This window comes from Peromyscus leucopus, chromosome 13 (assembly GCF_004664715.2).
Source record: "Peromyscus leucopus breed LL Stock chromosome 13, UCI_PerLeu_2.1, whole genome shotgun sequence".
Lineage (NCBI taxonomy): Eukaryota > Metazoa > Chordata > Mammalia > Rodentia > Cricetidae > Peromyscus > Peromyscus leucopus.
Window position 1 is genome coordinate 55,231,976 of NC_051074.1, and position 20,855 is coordinate 55,252,830.

Below are 20,855 nucleotides of genomic sequence, written 5' to 3' on the forward strand. Positions count from 1 at the left end.
TATTTGCTTATACTCTGAGTGTTCTAGAACTCATTAACCAGTACCTGAAAGGAAGCAATCTTTGAACTGGTTCCCCTTCGCTGGGTTCCAACTGTAAAGGTGAATGAATTCTCTGGAGTCATATACATGGACTCCATGTGTAGTTTCATTGTAAGTTCTAGTGGTCTCTGCAATTTTTTAAACTTCTTCTTTGAACTCATTTTATACACAGCAATGTTTTTTTTTTTTAAAAAAGGCACACAATTAATTGTATTGTGTTATACGCCACCTCTGCCCCAACTTGTTTCCCTTAATGTTGACACTGTACACTACCATAGGGAAATGATGGATGATAGTGCAATTGACAAAGCCAGGAAATTAGCAATTTCCATGTTACAAACTTGATTCCCTTGCCTTAGTTCTTCCACTCATGTCTTTTTCTTGCATGCCCAGATCTAGTTGATGGGTTTTAGTCTTAGCCGTTAGCCTGCAACTCTTCCTAGCTCTTCCCATCTACGGCTGTACCACTGCTGAAGAGTGCCGACTGGTGATTGCATCAAGCTTCTCTTGGTTTAGATTTGTGGCTGCTTTTTCATGATTTGCCTGAGGCTGTGACTTTGGGGCAAAACTACCTCCCGTATGACAGTCTTCTCTTTGTGGTGTTCATGGTGTCACTAGTGATGCCGACCTTGACTGATTGGCACTCCTTACATGATTATTAGCCAATTGATCAAGGTCATTTCCCCCTTGTGTTTTTAACCCCCGATGGCTAATTACTATCTGCTCTCCATGTCAGGAGTGAGGTCGCAGGTCATGGAGCCATCTTTTTTGTAAGGCTCCCCTTTAATACCCAGAAGCTCCAACAGAGCAGCACTTACTCAAAGACCACCCAGTTATTTCCTGACGGGGCAAGAACTTGGAAGTCAGATCTCAGGACTGCATATACGAATGCCGTCTACCATGCTGAGCAGCGCTCAACCCTTGAAATCCACAGAATCCCAGCTTAGTAGACTGTAAGAGCTAACTGGACTGTATGAATATTCAGCCCATCTCCAGTCAGAACTTCAAATTGGACTAAGAGAGAAGCCACAGAGAAGGACATGGGCAGGAGCTGCTGGGGCTGGTGATCACAGGAACCATGTTAGTGTTTCCAAAATGAAAAGACTTCAGGAATGCTCCACAGAACACACAGGGGGCAACAACAAAAAACCTACTTCAGATTTTTAACAGAAAAAGGAGATTTGTTTATTAATAATTCATGAGTTCCCATTGAACATGCACGGCAGAAACAGTGCTATTCAATAGAGAATACAGTCATTTGTCACTGTTTTATTTGACATTTACACTTTTTTTTTTTTGCCCGATACTGCAAAACTTTCTTGGATGGCATGCAAAAATTATATAAATGAAAAAAAAAAAAGCCCTAACGTAGGGACCCTTTATTTCTTCTGTGATGGGTTCACTCAGTCACACAGGTATGTGTTCATGCAGCAGCATGGCACTTCTTTACAGACAAGCAAATAGGAGGCCCTATTGAGAAGACAGAGATCAGTGTCCAAATGGCCTGATGGAGGGATGGTGTGAATGAAAAGATGATGGGTGGGATGGGAGCTGAGGAGGAGGGGTGGCATGAAATGTCCAGAGTGCGCGAGTGAGTCAAAGTGAGGAGCTAGCAAATCACAGCCGACAAGAAGAAAACTGGCCCCCCAATGCATTGCCACTTCAGAGAAGAAATAAACATTTATGTAAATGGCATCGCAGGAGTCCTGCTAGAGGGAATATCAGCGTTTTGTAGAGCAGATTTGAGTTAGGAGCACCTCACCACTTTGCTGGTGCGAGGATCTCAACAAGCTTTCTGCTCCACGGGTTAGTTATTATTTATAAAAATCACAGAACCAGCTGATACATTCATAAGCTAATTATTGAAGCAGCTGGGTACACATGGTGCAATATGGCCAAGGCTGTGAAGTATCACAGATTTCTTGGGGCCTGCTGTGGTGGGGGTGCGCTGTTGAAGGCTCCATCCCTTAATCTGATCAGCCAAGCAAACACTTTGTAGGGAAACTAGATTAATAACCCTCTAAATACCATGAATGTGCTTGCTTCGTCTTCAGAACTGGGTTCCCTTAAACATGCCATCAGCTCAGCCCATTAGGGATTTGAGGAAGTTCTCTGCTGTCCTAAGAACAGGGCCTCGTTGGCGACTTTCCTATGCCAGAAATTAATTTGGTTTGCTTATGTCTGCACACATGATCACATTTGTGTCTAATCCACTTCCCTAATAGCTTCAAGGTCAAGCCCTTGCATGTCAGTGGGCAAATTGAGCACTACACTTCTTAAAGACCGATGGCAGCCAGCACACGGTCCATAACGAGCCTATAGTGTTGTTCTAAGTGATTGTAATGAGTGCAGATTATAACAGCGCATATAAATCAAATGTGGCAATGAATGTTGTGCGAGACATTCCAAGTGTCATAAGTGGAGATACCACTCAGCTGTCACCTGTCTCCTTTCAAGCTGCGGCTTCCCACAATGCAATTCACCCCTCGAGCAGAACAGCGGGTACTGTCTTCCTTAAGATCCGGCTCTCTCAGAACTTCATCTTTTGACAGATGTAGGTTTTTGTTTTTATTTTCTATCCAGTGATTGGTCTCCATGCTCTTGCCTCCCCTGGGAGATGTTAAACATACCTGTTTGAAACATTTGAAAGAGTTCACTAGAGACTTATTCAGATCTGTGAAAAGACACAGAAATGGGAGCTTAATTTTTCCACAGATGGTTTATTTTCCATCTCAAGAATTCTTTCCTTTGTATAAAGGAACCCCTGAGAAAACACTGTGGGACCAGGAGATTTTTATTAAAATATAATTTATTTTCTGGTAGTGATAAATTTATCTTCATTTTGCATGTGCATGGCACTTGAAAATTAACCATTACCTGTCTCTTGAGTTGGGGGGGCAGGACTATAAAAATGCTTGGGAGAACATTTCCGAGCAAACGCTAAGATACGTTGTTTTTATTCTTCCTAACCCTCTAACTCTCCCAAGCTCCCAGTTTATTGCAAGAAAAGATCAGGTCTGCGCAAATGTGGCCTCTCACTTGTAAAAACAAGGCAGTGTTGTGTTACAGATTAGTTTATAAATCCCCGGTGGCTTCACAGTTCAGTGCCTACAGCTGCTGCTCACGGGCCTGGGTTTTTGTCTCTTCTCGGTGCTGCAGCCGGCAGTTCAAGAGGAAAATGGAATGATCAGGTTATTAACATGGAGGCCGTGAGGAGGAGGCTCCACAATGCGAACAGCTGGTGTTGCTGTCTTGGCTGATGCAGCGGAGATAATCAAATCTTGCCTTTTTTTTGGGTAAAGGCAGAAGACACAGTGGAGAGTTAGACAAACAACAGCTTATGATATTATATGGGCTTTTCATGATGCGTGTCAGGAGGCTTTCGCTGGCTTGCAGGCGATGCTAGAGAATATGTTGAGGTTTGGGATTTGTTTCTCACCAAGTCAGTTGTGTTTATGCACCTTTTAAGAAAGAAAAAAAACAGTCTACCCTTTTGCAAGAGATGTAATGTGGGACAGTTCTTGTTTTTTTAAAATTAGCGACGTAGCTCGGAAATGATGGGTTAGAACGTACTGGGTAAAATATTTTGACATGAGTCAGTGAGCGATGTTGACAGCCTCTATTATTTCCATAGAAGTCATCATTTGCATTGCATTTCCCTTCTCCTGCAGTTGCAAGAGAGCGAGAACATCCGGGTGGCAGAGTTGGGACATTTGCAGGTGCAGTCTGATCCCCTGCATACCTTCCCGCAGGTGGGGTGCGGAGGGAAGTGACGGCTGGGGGACTTGGAGCCTCAGGTGGCACTCATAGAGGAAGCCAGTGTACCTTTCCTTTTCTTCTAGCCAAGGCTGTTGTTTCTGTTTGCAGGGTTACTAATGATCAGAAGGCCATTTCCTCCCTAGAGGACTCAGTGATATTGACACCAAGACATTGTTTTTCCTTTTTTTTTTTTTTTTAATTTGCCATCTTATAATATGTGTGTATTAGTCTTTCCTCTCTGTAGAATGAAACACTAACCAGTTGGGTAAATTTCTAAAAAATTGTGGCTGAAAAATAAATATTCCTTCTTTAGAGAGTGGGTAACCGTCATCTTATTTATACATCTAGAAGATTCTGTTTTCGTGTTTATTAAGAAACTCATGGATGGCACTGGAGAGATGCCTCAGTGATTAAGAGCACCAGCTGCTCTTAAGGGGACCTGGGTTCAATTCCCAGCACCCACATGGCAGCTCACAACTGTCTGTAGCTCCAGTTCCAGGGGATCTGACACCCTGACACAGACATACATGCAGACAAAACACCAATACACATAAAAATAAAAAAAAAATCAGAAAATAAAAGAACTTGTTGAGAGCTAGGTGGTGATGGCATACACCTTTAATCCTAACACTTGGGAAGCAAAGGCAGGAAAATCTCTTGAGTTCAAGGCCAGCCTGGTCTACACAGCAAGTTCCAGGGCAGCCAGGACTATGCAGAAAAACCCTGTAAATGAAAAAAAAAGATAGAAACTTATTGAATGAATTCTATAGGAAGGTGTTATATTTTTTTAAATCAGAATAAATATTCTTAGGTCTGAGGATATAGCCCGGTTAGTAGAGTGCTTTTCTAGCATGTAGGAAGTCCTGAGTTTTATATCACCCTGGCCCTCCATCCTATAAACAGGAATTGTGGCACAAGCCTGTGATCCCAGTACTTGGGAGTTGTAGGCAAAGGTCATCCTTGGCTACACAGTGAATTTCAGGCCAGCCTGGGCTTATCTCAAAAGGATAAAAAATAAAAACAAAAAGTGTGACGACTCTTAAACATTGGCATAACTATCCACGTGACCACTGGTTGGATTTAAGAGTTGGACCATTTCAGTTGCTGCTACAGTTGGTGGGAATAATTCTGCCATAAAAACATGGTTTGGGGGATAAAGTCCAGGCCCACACAGCTGCTCTGCACCCGGCAGCCCTAACTCACGTGACCTCCTTCTCTCTAGGGCTGGCTCTGTGAACTGCTTCGCTGGAAGGAAAACCCCAGCCCAGAAAACCGCACCCTTTGGGAGAATCTCTGCACCATTCGCCGCTTCCTGAATCTTCCCCAACACGAGAGGGATGTGATCTATGAGGAAGAATCGCGACATCACCATAGCGAGCGCATGCAGCATGTGGTTCAGCTGCCGCCCGAGCCTGTGCAGGTCAGTGTCTCCCCAGCCCCGGCAGGGCTTTCTGCTGGCAGCAGCTGCCCAGGGTCAGGGGGCACACTGCCTCCGATGAGCAGGGGGACTGGTACCCTGTCCTGAGGACAGAGAAACCCGTCATCACAGCAGGTACCGTTCGTGTGTGTGCTTACACCAGACGAAAACGACCGGGAAATCCAGTGCCAACGGCAGAGGTTCTCCCTGACAGCACATGCTTTGAGGTTGTGAGCCCAGATCACTCAGATATTCAATGTCGTCTCCGTCAGTGTTTTTCATTGTATTTTTTAAATTTTTATTTATCTGTGTATGTGCGCACGCGCACACCCATGGCATAGCGCCGTGGCGCTCTGAGGACCACTTGCAGAAATCAGTTCTTGCTTTCCACCTTGTGGGTCCTGGGGATCCCACTTGGGTTACTAGGCTTGGCATCAAATGCCTTTACCCTCCGAGTCCCTGGCCTATCAGTTTGTTTTCTAAAGAAAAAATGAAGTAAATTTTGATCCAAAACTCTTCAGGTACTATTTGATGAGTGGAAACTGAAGAAATAGCCTCCTGACCCGAGGAATACCTTTAACTTCAACGGAAGCCCTGGGAGAAATCATGAGAGATTTTAAGACTTGTGCTGTCTCCAGTTTCCACTTTGACAAGTCTGGGCAGCATGCTTTGTTGCGTTGTTTTGCAGGCACATTGAAAGAAATGTTTCTTTCTGATGTAGCTGAGTTCACTGTCTTCTTCTGAATCTAAAGTCAGTTGCTTTCGAGAACTGTTAACCAGTGTCCTGGTAGAGTTTGGCACATAAATTGGTTTGGCCCTGAGTCCCAGTAACAGGAATCTTGACTGCGGCAAAGGGGACCTTCCAAGACCTCCCTTTGACTTAGCCTCTATGTAGACATGAAAAACTGAGGCAAGAGTGCATGTGTGTGCACAGGTGTGTGCACAGGTGTGTGAAGAGCAGAAGAGAAGATGATAATGAGGGAAGGGTCGTGAGGTATGGTCTGTGACACAGATGTACTAGAAGAGATGGCGAAGGATGTCCCCTTTCCTTTGCTCCGCCCACATGCCTGGGAAGCAGCCAGAAGTGAAGGGGCCCATCTAACTACATTTTGTCAAGTACTGGAATCTCGGCCAAAGCTCTTGTGCTTTGAGTTGTCAGTTTCTCTGGACAAAGTTACGCTGTGACTCATGGGTACACTGAGGCAGTGTCTTGCAAAGTTCTTGGTGAACCTAGAACTGTGGACAGGAGGGTCCATGGTTAGTGAACACCAGATCTGCTCATTGCGGGAGGCCGAGCCACAAGGCACATCCTCCTTTCTCCCTGTCCTGATCTTTTCCTGGCCGGGGCTTCATCCAAACACCAAGGAACCTCCCTACAGATAATTAGACCAGTATACTGAGTCACACAGAGCAGTGGCTTTCAGACTTTTAATTTCTTCAAATTAGAGAGGGCCCAATATAGTTTTCCAACCCTTTATTTTAGAAAATAAATTGATCTGAATACTTCCAGAGAAGCTCCTGGTCATTTGCAGTATCATTTCATAATGTTCAGTACTGTGGAATACTAAGCACATCCATGAAATAGTGTCAGACAAAGGATCACACCAACTATAGAAATTCAACCCCATGAAAATCTCACTGTCAACCCCCTCTGCTTTTCTCATTTTGCCATAAACTGGTCCAGACATCTGTTTTGAACCAATAGAACCCCAAAGACTATGTCACAGACCAGTCCCTTTGCATGGGCTTTTTTTATTCAAGGGTCTGTCTTAGTCCTATACAATAGAAAACAATTTTTTTTTAAAGTTTTATTCTTGATAGTAGTGGCAGGTGGAACCATTTCAACAGTGATGAAAGTGGAAACTCACAGGTTTTTGTTTTTGCTTTGTTGTTGTTTGTTTTAGCTTTTGGAGGCAGGATTTCCCTAGGTAGCCCAAGTCAACCTCAAATTTGAGATCCTTCTGCCTCAGCCTCCCAGGTGCTGGGATTATAGGAAACAGAAATTTGAAATAGCACCATGAAGACCCATTGTCTATTGTAGTGGGGGAACTCCTCATTTTGATAATAGCTCCCATACTGTACTTGTCTAGATTCCTGTGCAGACATTCTCATCTGAGTGGCCCAGTGTTTGGGTAGATGAGAGAATATCCAGTTTAGTGATCATAGAGTTGACCAGTTGACGTGCACTAACTCTCAGACAGGCGGGTGACTCAGTTGTGCTCTTGTGTTCCCTGGGTCTGAACTAGAGTGAGCCGACAGTAGTTAGCGGGTGAGTAAAATCAGCCTTTGCACTTTTCAGCACATTGTGCCGAGTTGTGTTGACTCCCAGCACGACTAAGATAAAGTCACTTACTTTAGGAAAGTTTATTCGTATCATACAGATCTTAGCTAAGGGACGGACATAAGATGACTTCCTCCACACTGACTGCACCCTACATACTGGTGATCTTGATCCTACTGCTCCTGGAAAACCTTGTGCCGCCCTGTGAACGACACTGCTTGTCTGAATTTATGTTTGTCAGAGAAATACAAAGCTATGGATTAATTCTTTATTACAATCATAATACAAGAGCTGAGGAACACAACTGGAAACAGCTGGTAATACTCTTAGACTGGAGAATGGGGCTGACACAGCCCGTGGGCCTGGGAGAGGATGTTGGAATCTACCACATCACCAAGACGATGTCTGTAGCTGAGCATGCATCAGGCCCTTGGACTTAAGAGTTGAGATTTACCTTTTGCCCTGGTGTCAGCTACAACTTTGAAAAAGATAGCTATGCTTACGTGTTTTAGGAACTTGAAAGTCCACCTCTAAGCTTACCATTGGCATAGCAATGTTGCCTTTTGTCTAACTGGGTAGGAAATGTGCCATCACTAAACCATTAAGGGTGAATGAAATTGGTGGTAGATAGGGGCTTCTCATATATACAGCATAATAAAATACAGAGAGGCCTCCTGTCTGTGGTCATGGAAGAGTACCACTGAATTTCATTAGATAATTGGGTATACTGTTCTCCAGTTTTTCTTAAATGATGACGATCAGAGACCGTGATCTCTAGGTATAATGACTTGCTAGACTGGTCTGTTGACCTGGGTTCTGGAGATACACTGGGCCAAAGAAGGGGCTCTTTGTCTCCATCTTCATCTGGAGGTTTGTGAGTCATCCTTCAGATCACAGCCTACTGTTTCTTACCAGTTGTTTTCAGACAGAGTTTAAAAATACATGGTTTTATGTGCATTGAAAATGTACTTCATTTGGCATCATAAAGGTTTAAACCCAAGATTAGAACCTTGAAGAATCTGTATAAAATCCTGACAGTCAGAAGATGTGACCCACCAGGGTCAAGAAGTCCACAGCATTTCTATGGGGACCCACTCACCATCATATCTGTCTGTCCACATCAGCATACCCTGTGCATTTATACACACATCCATTCCACTTTATAGATATAAACTCTGCATTTGTTATGTCTCTGCCACAGTTAGGTCACCTGATCCTGGTGGTCTCATCTCTACTTCTAAAGCTGCTGCATCAAAGCCATGGTGCCTTTAATTATGACTTTAAATTTTTCTACATGTCACTTGCTTCTATTAGTTCTTTGAGAATGTCACACAGTATGGTTTGATCATCTTGACTTAAGCCTTTGCTTGTTGGTTAATAAGTGCATCTCTGATGAATCGAGGGTATAGTTGAGACTACAATGAGGTTAAGGCCATGTAGGAATGTAGTTAGTCCTATATTTGGTCATGGTGAAGAATGATGTGCCTCCTTCTTGAAATTCATATTTCCCCAGAGAATATGTAGTTTTCAGGTCCAGTTGAGTTTTCTGGCTTTCCTGGGTTTCTCTGGGGAATTCTAAGTCTCTTTAGCAACCCCAGTTAAGCCTGCCGAGTAGAAACTGGCTTTAGCTCTGAACACACTTTGTAAAGCTATACATACCCTATGTTCACATTAAGAGGTATATTGTCCCAAGGGAAGTAAACAGTGGATCCTGGGAAGAACAGAAATCTTAGATTCGTAGTAGCATGTGGTCCTCAGCAGCAATGCAGCGTAGAGAGACAGAAGCATGTCTCTGGCATTCAGAGTTTATGAAGAGGGGAGGTGTTTCAGGAAAAACAACAACATAAAAAGCCTCATTGGGGAGTTGATAATGGGGAGAAGCATTGAGAAACACCCATCCACAGAATGGCTCGAGTTCAAACGTAGATACCGCAGAGAAGATCAAGAGAGGAGAGACAAGGGAGCTGGAGAGCTGGCTCATCAGTTAAGAGCACTTGTTCTTGGAGAGAACCCAGGTTCAATTCCCAGCATCCACATAGTGGTTCAGAGTGGCCATGACTCCAGTCCCAGAGTGTCCTGGAACTGATGCCCTTTTCTGACCTCCATGGTCACCAGGCACCACATGGTGCACACACATACATGTAAGCAAAACACTCATACACAGAAAATATAATAAGTAAATCAGAGGGCAGGCAGGCACATCACAAGGCGAACCAAGCCAAACTAAAACATTCTCTGACAAAGGCAAAAAAAAAAAAAAAGAAAGAAAGAAAGAAAGAGAACCCATTTTCCACTCCAGCAAGTTGGGAAAAAGTTATTTCTTGTGGTTATAGTGCTTTCTCCCACATGAGTATTAGAACCTGAGGCAGTGACTCTCAATCTTGCTAAGGCTGTGACAGTTCCTCATGTTGTGGTGACTGACCCTCAACCATAAAATTAATTTTGTTACTAACTCATAACAGTAATTTTGCTGTTATGAATCATAATGTAAGCAACTGTTTTCCGATGGTCTTAGGTGACCCCTGTGATGGGTCGTTTCACACCCAAAGAGGTTGATACTCACAGGTTGAGGACCATTGCCCTAGAGCAAATGGATATATTCAGCTTAGAATCAAATACTAGTCATATCCAGGTATTCATTAGTACCAACTCCACTTTACAGTTGGAAAAACTGGAGTAGTCACTGAGTCTAGACCGAAGCCAGCACCTCCCGCTGCGTGAAGGCACAGGGGGGTTGGCATCTCTGCTTGCCTCTCACCACATTTCGTTCTGAAAAAGAAAGGACATTGCTCATTCTGTGACTGGTCCCTGAGCAGGGCTGACTGGGGAGCATCCACCAAACTGTTTGTGTTGGTGGAGTCTGTGCGTTACTGTTTTATTGTGTCTCCTCTAGAGTGTTTATGTGGGTTGTTTTCTAAGTTCGGGAGTTAGGAGCTAGCTAAGCACTTTGGAAACAAATGCTTGTTTTAAAATTCTATGTTGTGCATTGATTCAGAGCATGAGACCTGGTGGTGACAACCATGCACCATCACTGTGCCCTTGCTCATCTGGACCCAGGCTCTGGGCGTCCGTAGCATCTTCTAAGTCACAACTTTCCTGCTGCTCATAGCCACCAATGGCTTGCAACCAGGGCAACATTGTCCCCGTGGAATATTTGATAGTGTCTGGAAACACTTTTGATTATTACAATTTGAGAATGCTACTCGTGTCTAAGTGAACGCTGCCAAACGCCCATCAGTCTGTTAAACCATCCCCCAAACAAGACTGGAGGACATTCCTGGCCTAGACTGACCATCAGTACATCTATAAAGCAGAACATTGTATCTCCAGGCTGACTCTGAATGTTTCCCTGTATGAAATCCGGTTATTAGCAATAACAGTAATACTTTTGAAGCCTCCTCCCTCCCCCTTCTCCCCTCCTCCCCTTCTCCTCTCCATCCCTCCTCTTTCTCTGGCTCCTTCTCCTCCCCTCCCCCTTCTCATCCCCACCCCCCACTTCCCTCTCTTCCTCCTCCTCCTCACCCCATCCTCCTCCTTTCTTCTCTGGCAGCAATTAGTCTTTTTGAAAGCCAGGCTTTCCAAATGTGAGATTTTATAATTTTATCATCTTTACTCAATTGTGAAAACCCAAGAGCATGGTTAGTTTTTATCTACTTGGGAAGATGAGAGATTAAGCTGAGTAACCTGCTCCAAGTGAGCACTTGAAGTCCCATCCATCTACCTTCTGAGTCTGACTTCCTTGTATGCTGTAGAACAGCATTTCCTGCACACCGACTCTTAGCTGACTTGCAGTGTGCACAGCTTTTTTATTTGTATTTTATTTTTAAGTATTCAGTTGGAATCGCTTAGATTTGTGAGCTCCCGTTTTTTTACAGGCCACACAACACAGAGAAACTTGTACCTCACTGACTGGTGTGATGTCAAAGACTTGAGACACCTTGGAATGGGACTTCTGTTGCTGGAGTTTAAGGTTGGGTCAGCACTGAGCAGGCCACCCTGCCTTCCCACTCTAGTTGGACAGACTATCTTGATTATGAATCTGCTTCCAAAAGAACAGCTTCAAGGAAAATAAATAGATAAGCCAATTAATTAATTAAGGATGTTTGCAAATTCTCTAACCAGGTTACTATGAAATTTTTTCCCCTCTTGGATTCATTCCAAGCTCCTATGCAAAGCCTGCTGTTTGAATGCTGTTCCAGTTTTCAGTCCTCACTATGGTATAAAGGAGAGATGGTGGTGAATTCTTGCCCTGTTTAATACACTGGGGCAGGTGAGTGCAAAGAAGTTGGTCCTCAGAAGGAGGATTCTTGATTTCTGTGTTACCAGTTAGGATTTCAATATGTCTAATTTTAAAAAATATGTTACACGGGAGTATAGAGAAATTTTCATTCTTTTGCAACCAGTTCTTTTGATTCTGGAAAACTGGTGTTTTCATTCTGTGTTCGCAGCCCTAACTGTGCTGAGAAGTTCTCCCCTAGTGAAATGCCAGAGTTAGAGCACTTTCAGATGGTCTGTAGTGAGTGGCTTAGACACGTGGTATGCTTGGTTTTTAGTATACATTTGAGAAAGGGGGTCTGCCTGCTTTGGTTCCATTTAATGTTTCAGTAAAGTCTTTTATCTTCCTATGTGATATAAAATCTGTATCTGCTGTGTTTGGAAACATAGTAGAAGAAGCAGAAGGTGAAGAGCTCGGTGGAGCTCCAGGTGTAGGGCTCTTCGTGTGGTTGCTGTGTAGATGGAGGAGGGGTGTCAGATGGGCACACGGATCCACCTCACTCTCATCTTTAACACTACCCCTCCCCATGCCAGCTTCCTTCTCTGACGAGCTCTTCTTCCAACCATCACCTCATTGGCCCTACCTGGTCTGGATCTCTCCACTTTGTAACTTCTGTGTTCCAGTCACAGCTTCTCTGAATTCTAGTTCTTCCTCCTCAGAACCCAAGTCTGCCTTTGCCCCCTGCTCTGTGTTGAGATGTTCCTCCAGGCCTCTCTCCAGCCAGCCTTCTTTGTTCATTCCATACTGCCACTGTAGATTATTCTCAGAGAGAAACTGAACTACTGTCCACTTTATCCCCCGAAGGCAGACTTTCCTGGAGTGAATCTCCAACCAGCACCACCAAAGCTTGATTCAAAAGATACTGCATTAGAATGCATTTGGAAGAGCCTTCTTGGGCAAAGTATCAGAACAATTCAAGAATAATGGGAAGTGGGAAAGCAAGGGACTGTGGGCTACTCCTAAGTAATCTTTGCATGGGCCACCCTTTAGCCAGAAAAGAAGAGTCTCATTTAGGAGAGCAGGACCCCTGGGACTCTTTTGGGGCTGGTGGTGTCAGGATATATATATACAACACACACACACACACACACACACACACACACACACACACACACACACGAGTCAGGATAGCTGGTTTGTAAATGAGATGAACAAGTTTAATAAGATCATATTGAGAGAGATTTATATTACCTGTTTTTAATCGTAAAGGTCTACACTGGGAAGCCAGTGATGGAGGAGACTGTAAGTTCTGTCTGCTCATGCTCTTATTCCTCTTTTATTGCAGTTTTTCTGGCATTTTCTGTGCACTTTGTGTCCAGTCAGAGCACTATAGATACTGATAGAATTTAATCTGAATTTCTATCTGCATCTGCTCTTTGTTTTCTTTAGAGTAGGTTCCGCACATCTCCTTGGGCTCATTGTTTTAATAATTGGAGCATGTACTGCACATGAAAATATCCATACACATAAAATACATCTAAAAAAAAAGACTAAATGGTACTCAAAAGCATACAGCTTAATTTTCTTTTCTTTTAAGAAAATTTTTACTATGGATCTAGGGCTGGAGAGACGGCTTAGAGGTTAAGAGCACTGACTGTTCTTCCAGAGGACCCAGATTCAATTCCCAGCACCCACATGGCAGCTCACAACTTTATGTAATGCCAGTTTCAGGGGACCCAACACCCATGGCAAAAACACCAATGCATATTAAAATAAATAAATTTTAAAAAAAAGAAAACTAAAAAAAAAAATGCTCTGGAATCTGTTAGGGTCAGCTCAGGGTTGCCCACTTTCTGCCTTTCCTTCCTTCCTTCCTTCCTTCCTTCCTTCCTTCCTTCCTTCCTTCCTTCCTTCCTTCCTTCCTCCCTCCCTCCCTCCCTCCCTCCCTCCCTCCCTTTGTCCCTCCCTCTCTCCCTCCCTCCCTTCCCTGCCTTCCTTCCTTCCTTCCTTCCTTCCTTCCTTCCTTCCTTCCTTCCTGCATATCTGCCTGCCTTCCTTCCTTCCTCCCTCCTTCCCTCCCTTCCTTCTTTTCTCCTCTTTGTTACCGTGAAATGGTTTTTTTTCAACCTAAGAGCATAAAGGACAGTGACTTAAAAACTTTGAGGTGAGACAAACCGATCCAAAGTGAACAACACAGCAGTGAGAACGGGAGGCAGGCAGTGGAGACCAGGCAGAACGTGGATTCGAGCTGTCCTTCCCTGTCTCCCTCCCGTGAAGGCAGCAATGATTAACCCAACCTGAAACGAAGGCTCTTGTAGATACTGACTAGTCGTGGTTCTAATCCCAGGCCTCCTCACGTTTCACCTCAGAAAAGGAAAGTGCATTTCTTTCTACTTCCTGAGATGTCTATCAAAATGTAACTTTTGGAAAAGAAGATGAACATTGGTGATAAACTTGTCCCCAAGTGCAGGTTATTGAGAAATTCCAAAGAACGATTGTTCTATTCTTGCATTTTGATTTCCTTATTGAGCAAACAGTGAACTCCTTCTGTAGCAGGCATTCATCTAGGCTCCGTGTATAGAAAAGAGATTAAGACAGGATTTCGCACACACGGAAGGATTTCTCTGTGCATAGGAGGCATTTCTAAAAGACTTCCATTTTCCTCTGCACCCTTTACCAAAATCCAAGAGTCAGTCTCGTGATGGCAGCATGGGTCCTGTTTAGTGCTTTGTTCTAATAAAGAATGCCATCTCTTTGCTTCAAGGTGTGGTTTGGTTGGGTGGTTTTGGTTTTTTGTTTTGTTTTCAGAATGAATCTAGTTACAACTCTAGAATATACTGAGCCTCTCAGGAATGACATTACCTTCTCTCTCTCTCTCTCTCTCTCTCTCTCTCTCTCTCTCTCTCTCTCTCAGTTAGGAGGTGTGAAGCAAGCAGACGTTCTGAGTCAATTCTGGAGTCCAAAGTGATTTACATAGCTCCACAAAAAAAAAATCACATCTGCTGATTAGTAATCAAGTGGTGTTTTTAAAAATAGTTTTGATGGAAAACAGATGGATAAATAAGTATGTCCGCTCCACCCTTAATTTGTCCCTGACCACACAGACACTTTTTTGTGTCTGTGTCCTGACTGCATTCATTCTTACCACCCAGAGTGACTTCTCCAACCTTGTTGTCTGCCACCGTGGAAGGAAGGGCCCATTCGTTTGTCAGGGCACCAGCTAAACCACCCCACTCAGTGGGCATGCCTTGACTAAGTCTGTGGCCCTTAGGAGGTTCGTGGTGTGAACCAGTTCCTGTTTGTATTGAACTGTTACATAGAAAAGCTCTTTGGGGGCCCCGTTTCCCATTTTCTCCTTCCCATTTCTACCAGCGTGCTTTTCACTCATGGGCAATTGTGGTGAGAGCGGTCTTTCTCTTCACAGAGGAAACGCAGGGCAGTCTGCAGAGGAGGGCTTTCCCACGAGGAAGGTCCCCGCCTCTTGCCTCTGTTGATTGCACAGAGTGATGATGATACATATTGTGGATTAGTTCTCTTACTCAAATAAGGTCACAGATCCTGGAGCTAATCAAAACTGAAGTGGTATAGAAATAGGCTGGGAGGTCCAGCCCAGTTACCTTTCCGAGACTTCAGGAAGTATATCCTGGGAACCCAATGGAATCGACCACCCTGGCCCATAAATTTAAATATTGAAATATTTTCAAATACATCCAAATAAGAGGGTTATCAAGCTTGCCCTGCCCCCACTTTTAAAGAACTATAAATTGTCAAGGGGCTTTCTCTAACTAGACCATGAAGCCGTGGCTCTGCTGCCTCTCAGTGAATGGGTAGGTAAAGAGGAAGGTCTGAAGTCTAAGGCCTCCCCTGGGAGTTCTGGGATTGCAGTGGCTGCTGAAAGCTTTTTGGAGATAGTGAGAAGAACCATGCTAATCTTGAGATTTTGTGACGCTTACATGAGATGGGGTTTGCTCGGAGGCACCTGAGAAATGTTGATGAACTCTGGGTAGTATTCTCTGAATAAAACTCTTTTGTGTGTATGAGTGTTTTGCCTGCACGTGTATCTCTGCATGACATGCATGCCTAGTGCCATCAGAGGTCAGAAGAAGACGCTTGATCCCATGGAACTGGAGTGTAGACAGTGGTGAGCTGCCATGTGGGTGCTGGGAACCAAGCCCGGGTCCTCTGCAAGAGCAACAAGCGCTTCTAGCCCCTAAGCCATCTCTCCAGTCCCCCGGGTAGTATTCCTGTTAACTTCAGGGATGAAGGAAATAACTGCTACTCAAGAGAGCCCAGGACTGAGCTGAGGGTGTGTTGATATGTGCTTCTCTAACGGTAAGATCTGAGAATGACCTGTGGTCTACTTGTTAGACAGTGGTGACCTGAGCACTGTGGTCTGTTGTTATACAGATGTTCTGAAACCACTGGAAAGACTCAGAGCAGTCTGCTTTCTCCTGACCTTCCTCCATTTTAAAGTCCTTTAAAAGTCATTGTAAGCCTTCTTGCTCTGAATAAAATACCCTCTGTGGGGAAGAATCAAATGGCATTGTGGATGGGAGAAAAATAGTTTGTAGCTGCTGCTGCTTCCTCTTCTCCTTCTCTTTCTCCTCCTCCTCTTCTCCTCTTTCTCCTCTTCTGGCTTCTCCTCCTTCATCATGCTTCCATTCTTAAAAAGCAAAAAGATGCTCTGGGCGGTGGTGGCGCACGCCTTTAATCCCAGCACTCAGGAGGCAGAGCCAGGTGGATCTCTGTGAGTTTGAGGTCAGCCTTGTCTACAGAACAAGATCCAGGACAGACACCCAAAATACACAGAGAAACCCTGTCTGGGGGGGAAAAAAAGCAGCTTCTTGAAAACCACTAGGAACTTGGCTGTTTTTGAGGCTGTGCTGCTGTGAGTCTGTGCAGCACCTGTGCCCGAATACCTTTGACCCTGCATCTGAAGCAGCTCTGTGGTGGTCTTTGTGGACTTACGGGAAAATATTAACTGGTCTTGAGGAAAGAACTGTATTGAAGAAGGGTTATTTTGTCTCATAGTTCTAAAGGTTCCCAGCTAAGAAGAAGTTGTACCATCGCTCAGGCTATCCGTCCGGACCAACACATAGGAGCAAAGGTGGTGGAGGAGATTGCTTTCTTCATAAGCCGGGAAGCAGAAAAGGGCGAGGATGGGGTCTCCCACAGCACCTTTAGAGTACACACTTCCAGTAACCTATGGACCCCTCAGGAGGCTCCATGTCCTCCAGCTTTTCCTGCCTCCTATTAGCACTACACTGGGAACCTAACCTTTCATATATTGGCCTTTGGGGTTCACTCATCCAAATCATAGCACTTCCCAAATATTTACTATTTTCTGCGTGCTTATTGCTACCTTAGGACATTTATACATGATTTCAGGAACCTATATGTCTTATAAAAAGAATAAAAATTGTCCTCTGTGTCAATGAGCATTTGGCCCAATGGCAGAAAAAAAAAAAAAAAAAAAAAAAAAGCCAAGTGCCATTTCTGTAAATTGTTATAGTGTGAGCTAGGTGATTTTAGGGCTCTTTATGGAAACACTCATTCTTTGTTTCATCCATTTCATTTCCATGAATGTCAAAAGCAAAACAAAAATAAAATGAAAACCCATCACTCCAGGGAGAGTGAAGTACATTGGCAAAAGAACATTAACAAGCCGGGCGGTGGTGGCACACGCCTTTAATCCCAGCACTCGGGAGGCAGAGCCAGGAGGATCTTTGTGAGTTCGAGGCCAGCCTGGTCTACAAAGTGAGTTCCAGGAAAGGCGCAAAGCTACACAAAGAAACCCTGTCTCAAAAAAAAAAAAAAAAGAACATTAACAAGAACGTAGCAGACTATGAACAGCTGACATTAGACTCTGACCCAGTGGGCTTGCTTGAGATTGAGAATTGGGACTCCGGCAGGAGAAAGCCAGCTCTAGAGCCAAACCTCCCTCCAGTGGCCTCTCAGCTGGTTCCTCTTAGTGCGGAGATCTAACGTAGCTGAAAACTACTGCTGATTTTTATTAAGTGGAAGTCTGGAAGTTCCTCTTGTAATGATAGAAAAACACACTTCCAATTAAAGGGAAACTGCCTAAGTTCTGACATTCATTTATTTTATTATTACTTGGCTTGACCCTAGAAATGGGGGGATCAAGCAAACAGGTGAGGCCGACAGCCCCAAGACCACAAGTTCAACATCCTCATAAGTTGTTTCTTGTTCACATTCACTGCAACTCATACAACCCTTCTTCACCTTTGGATGTACAATCTTCGGTGGAGTCATCTGTTGTGTGTGGGGTCATCCCAACCATGTTGGCACTGGTAAAGTGACATGTAAGCCAGGCCAAGTAAAGGGATCCCAGGAAGGCTGGGAAGCAGCGTGTGGTCTGTCAAAGGAAGGTTGTAGTATCACTGTCCACTAGAGTCAAGGTATCCTGGAGTAAGTCCATACCAGCCTGTTATATTTTTAGGAATCTGGGAGGCTTGTTGGTACACCATTGGAAGTATAAAACCCACCATGGTGGCCTTACTTTGAGAATTTGCCAAGGAGCCAATTGGGAGTGCTAATCCCAGAGAGCCAGCCTTTGAACACTCACCAATCCAAAACTGAATAAATGCTAGTCAACTTTAAAAAAGAATAGGGTGAAAACTTCTTGATCATTCATGTCTCTCTCCTCTTTTTTTTTTTTTTTTATAAATATAAGTTGTCAAACACCATGGTATATGTATTTTTTAAGCCAGCTATTTCTGAAAGTGAGTGACGTCAGAAATCGGGGCATCAGAGAGTGTTGCCGTAAGTACCAGTGGTTTTGACTCAATTCTCGCTTTCAGGGTGTGTCTTTGTAAAAGGCTTCCCTGTGTATCTACTCGTGTTCCTTGTGCTGAATCACGTCGCATGAGGGGCCCATAATCCACCATTTCCAAGCATTCAGAAAAGTAGACAATGGGAACAAATTGTCCGATCAGAATTGCTATTTTAGATGAGAGAACCTGAGCGCAAACTGTATACCTCAGAATGAGGAGTAGGTTCTTTGTTTTAAAGTCTTCCAAACTCTGGAAGCTGAAAGTACCGATACAATCTCGTGAAGACAGATGCTTGTGGCTATGGACAGATCTTCCTATTTCTGTTGGGAACTGAGTGAATGAAACATGAACGTGAACGTGGGCTGTACACACACAGTATCTATAATCCAAATTAGCGCCCCCCCCCATTTTCTGAGATGGGCTGCATGGAGCTTGGGCTAGCCTCAAACTCACTGTGTAGCTGGGTTTACCTTCTATTCCGCATCCTCCTGCCTCTACTGCCCATGTGCTGGGGTTTACAGGTGGGCCCCACCACACCTGGCTCCAAATGATTTTTCCATGTAACACTTTCCTAAGCACTATTTTTTATCTTATTTATTTATTTTAATTTTTTTTTGTGTGTGTGTGTGGTTGTGGAACAGTTCCTGTTAGCACTGTACGTAAAGAATAGCAACAGAAAGTGGGGGAACTGTGGTATGTGCCCATGCTGAGCATTTCCATGTAGGTGTAATTTAAAGGTACATGTTTGAGAGAACTCTACATTTGGGTACTTGATAGAAGATTCAAACCCTCCAATGAGAGAGCGGCTACCCCAGTGAACAGTGGAACGCTGTTAACACAGTTGTTCCCTGTGTGATGAAAAGAGAAACAGATTCACTGAGTCCTCGGCTTGCGAAGCATAATCTGAATCAAATGTCCCGTCCTGTCCTGTCAGTTGACAGGTCTTTGATGTATCTTCATGTTAGACGCACTGATTAACCAGGACAAGAGTTTCCTTGTCACCTTATTTGCGAGATGGCCAATGTAGCCTGCCTTCCTGGAAGAGAGCCAGGAGTGGACCAGTGCTGGCCTGGACTCCAGCCCTCTCTGTACGTGCCCACGTGGAGCAGAGGAACGCATTGCACCACACGAACGTGTAACGTCCTCGGCGCTCTCTGAATGTGTCTGTAATCACTTCCTAGTCTATGTCGTGTTCATCTGCACTTGCAGCATTTCAAAGCCTAGCCTGAAACATCTTGGCACAGATGGAAAGGCACAGCCACTTGTAAGTTCCAGAGCTACAAAGACACAGCCCAGACATCTGATATTAATAAATAGCTGGGGTGGGGGGGGAGAGGATTAAAAATCAGATTATTTATTTAGAAAGTTGAAAGTCTGCATTTGTGATTATTATTCTGTTCTTAAAAGGAAGTAGGTACTGGGTTTAGGGTTTTGCTTTTTTTCTTTCTCATCCTCACATTTCCCCCTTATCCCCCTTTCTCATGTTTTGAATTAAAATCTGAAGACAGCCTGCAAGGCTGTATATATAGCAGCAAGAAGGATGTGGTAAATCCCAGCGTGGTTTGTGATCTCAGACATGGTGGTGTCAGAGACAGAAGACCAAAGGCGAAGCCTCAGCTTCCAGTGGGTTTCCTTGAAGCCTATCACCCTCGTAGTATCATGGGTAATAGCTTCTCATGGATAATTACATTTTTACAAACGGTAGAGAAAATCATTTTGACACACACATAGTATTTTCCAGTCAGACCAGCTTCTCAGTCTTTTACAGCTTTCATGCATTAAGGCTCATGTTTTGTTTGCTTTGTTTTGTTTCAAAAATACTATCACTAATAATAGGTTTGTTCTATGATCAGTCTCCAAAGAGGAGACACCAAAGAAGACCCCCTTTCCTATTGCCCCAAGTCAAACATGTGATATCTTTGGAGAACGTGGTACTCCTCATGATTTTTATTAAGTGAGTTATGGCAACCAAATTTTCATGCAGATTTCTAAAAGCTTTGGTCATTTTTCAGCTTATTGCTGTGGGTAATAGAATAAGTTGCGTTTAGGGGCAAGTCACTGAAAAGAATAATAATAATAATAATAATAATAATAATAATAATAAGAAGAAGAAGAAGAAGAAGAAGAACAGGGGAAAGAGCCAGAGGAGAAATACTGCCATTGAGTGCTTTGCCACTTTGGTCTAGTGGAGAGAATTTTGACCAACTCCCCCCAGAGAAGGCGGCAGGCCTCTACATGCTCTGCTAACCCATCACCTGCCGGGAAGTTCTAGGGAGCAGAGAAAGAAGGGGGAAGAATCCTCTTTCCTTAACCCCTGAGCAGATACAGGGCTTCATTTTGCAAATGAGA

General features: G+C 44.0%; 1 protein-coding gene across 5 annotated transcripts in view; it reads left to right on the forward strand.

Annotated features, from left to right (window-relative positions):
• Satb2 (SATB homeobox 2) overlaps positions 1–20,855 on the forward strand; it is a 177,679-nt gene that overhangs the window by 138,895 nt on the left and 17,929 nt on the right. For all 5 annotated transcript variants that reach the window (XM_028886126.2, XM_028886141.2, XM_028886110.2 and 2 more), the window contains one exon: positions 5,021–5,218. In XM_028886126.2, the coding sequence (XP_028741959.1) occupies positions 5,021–5,218 (198 nt within the window). The remainder of the gene's footprint in view (positions 1–5,020; positions 5,219–20,855) is intronic.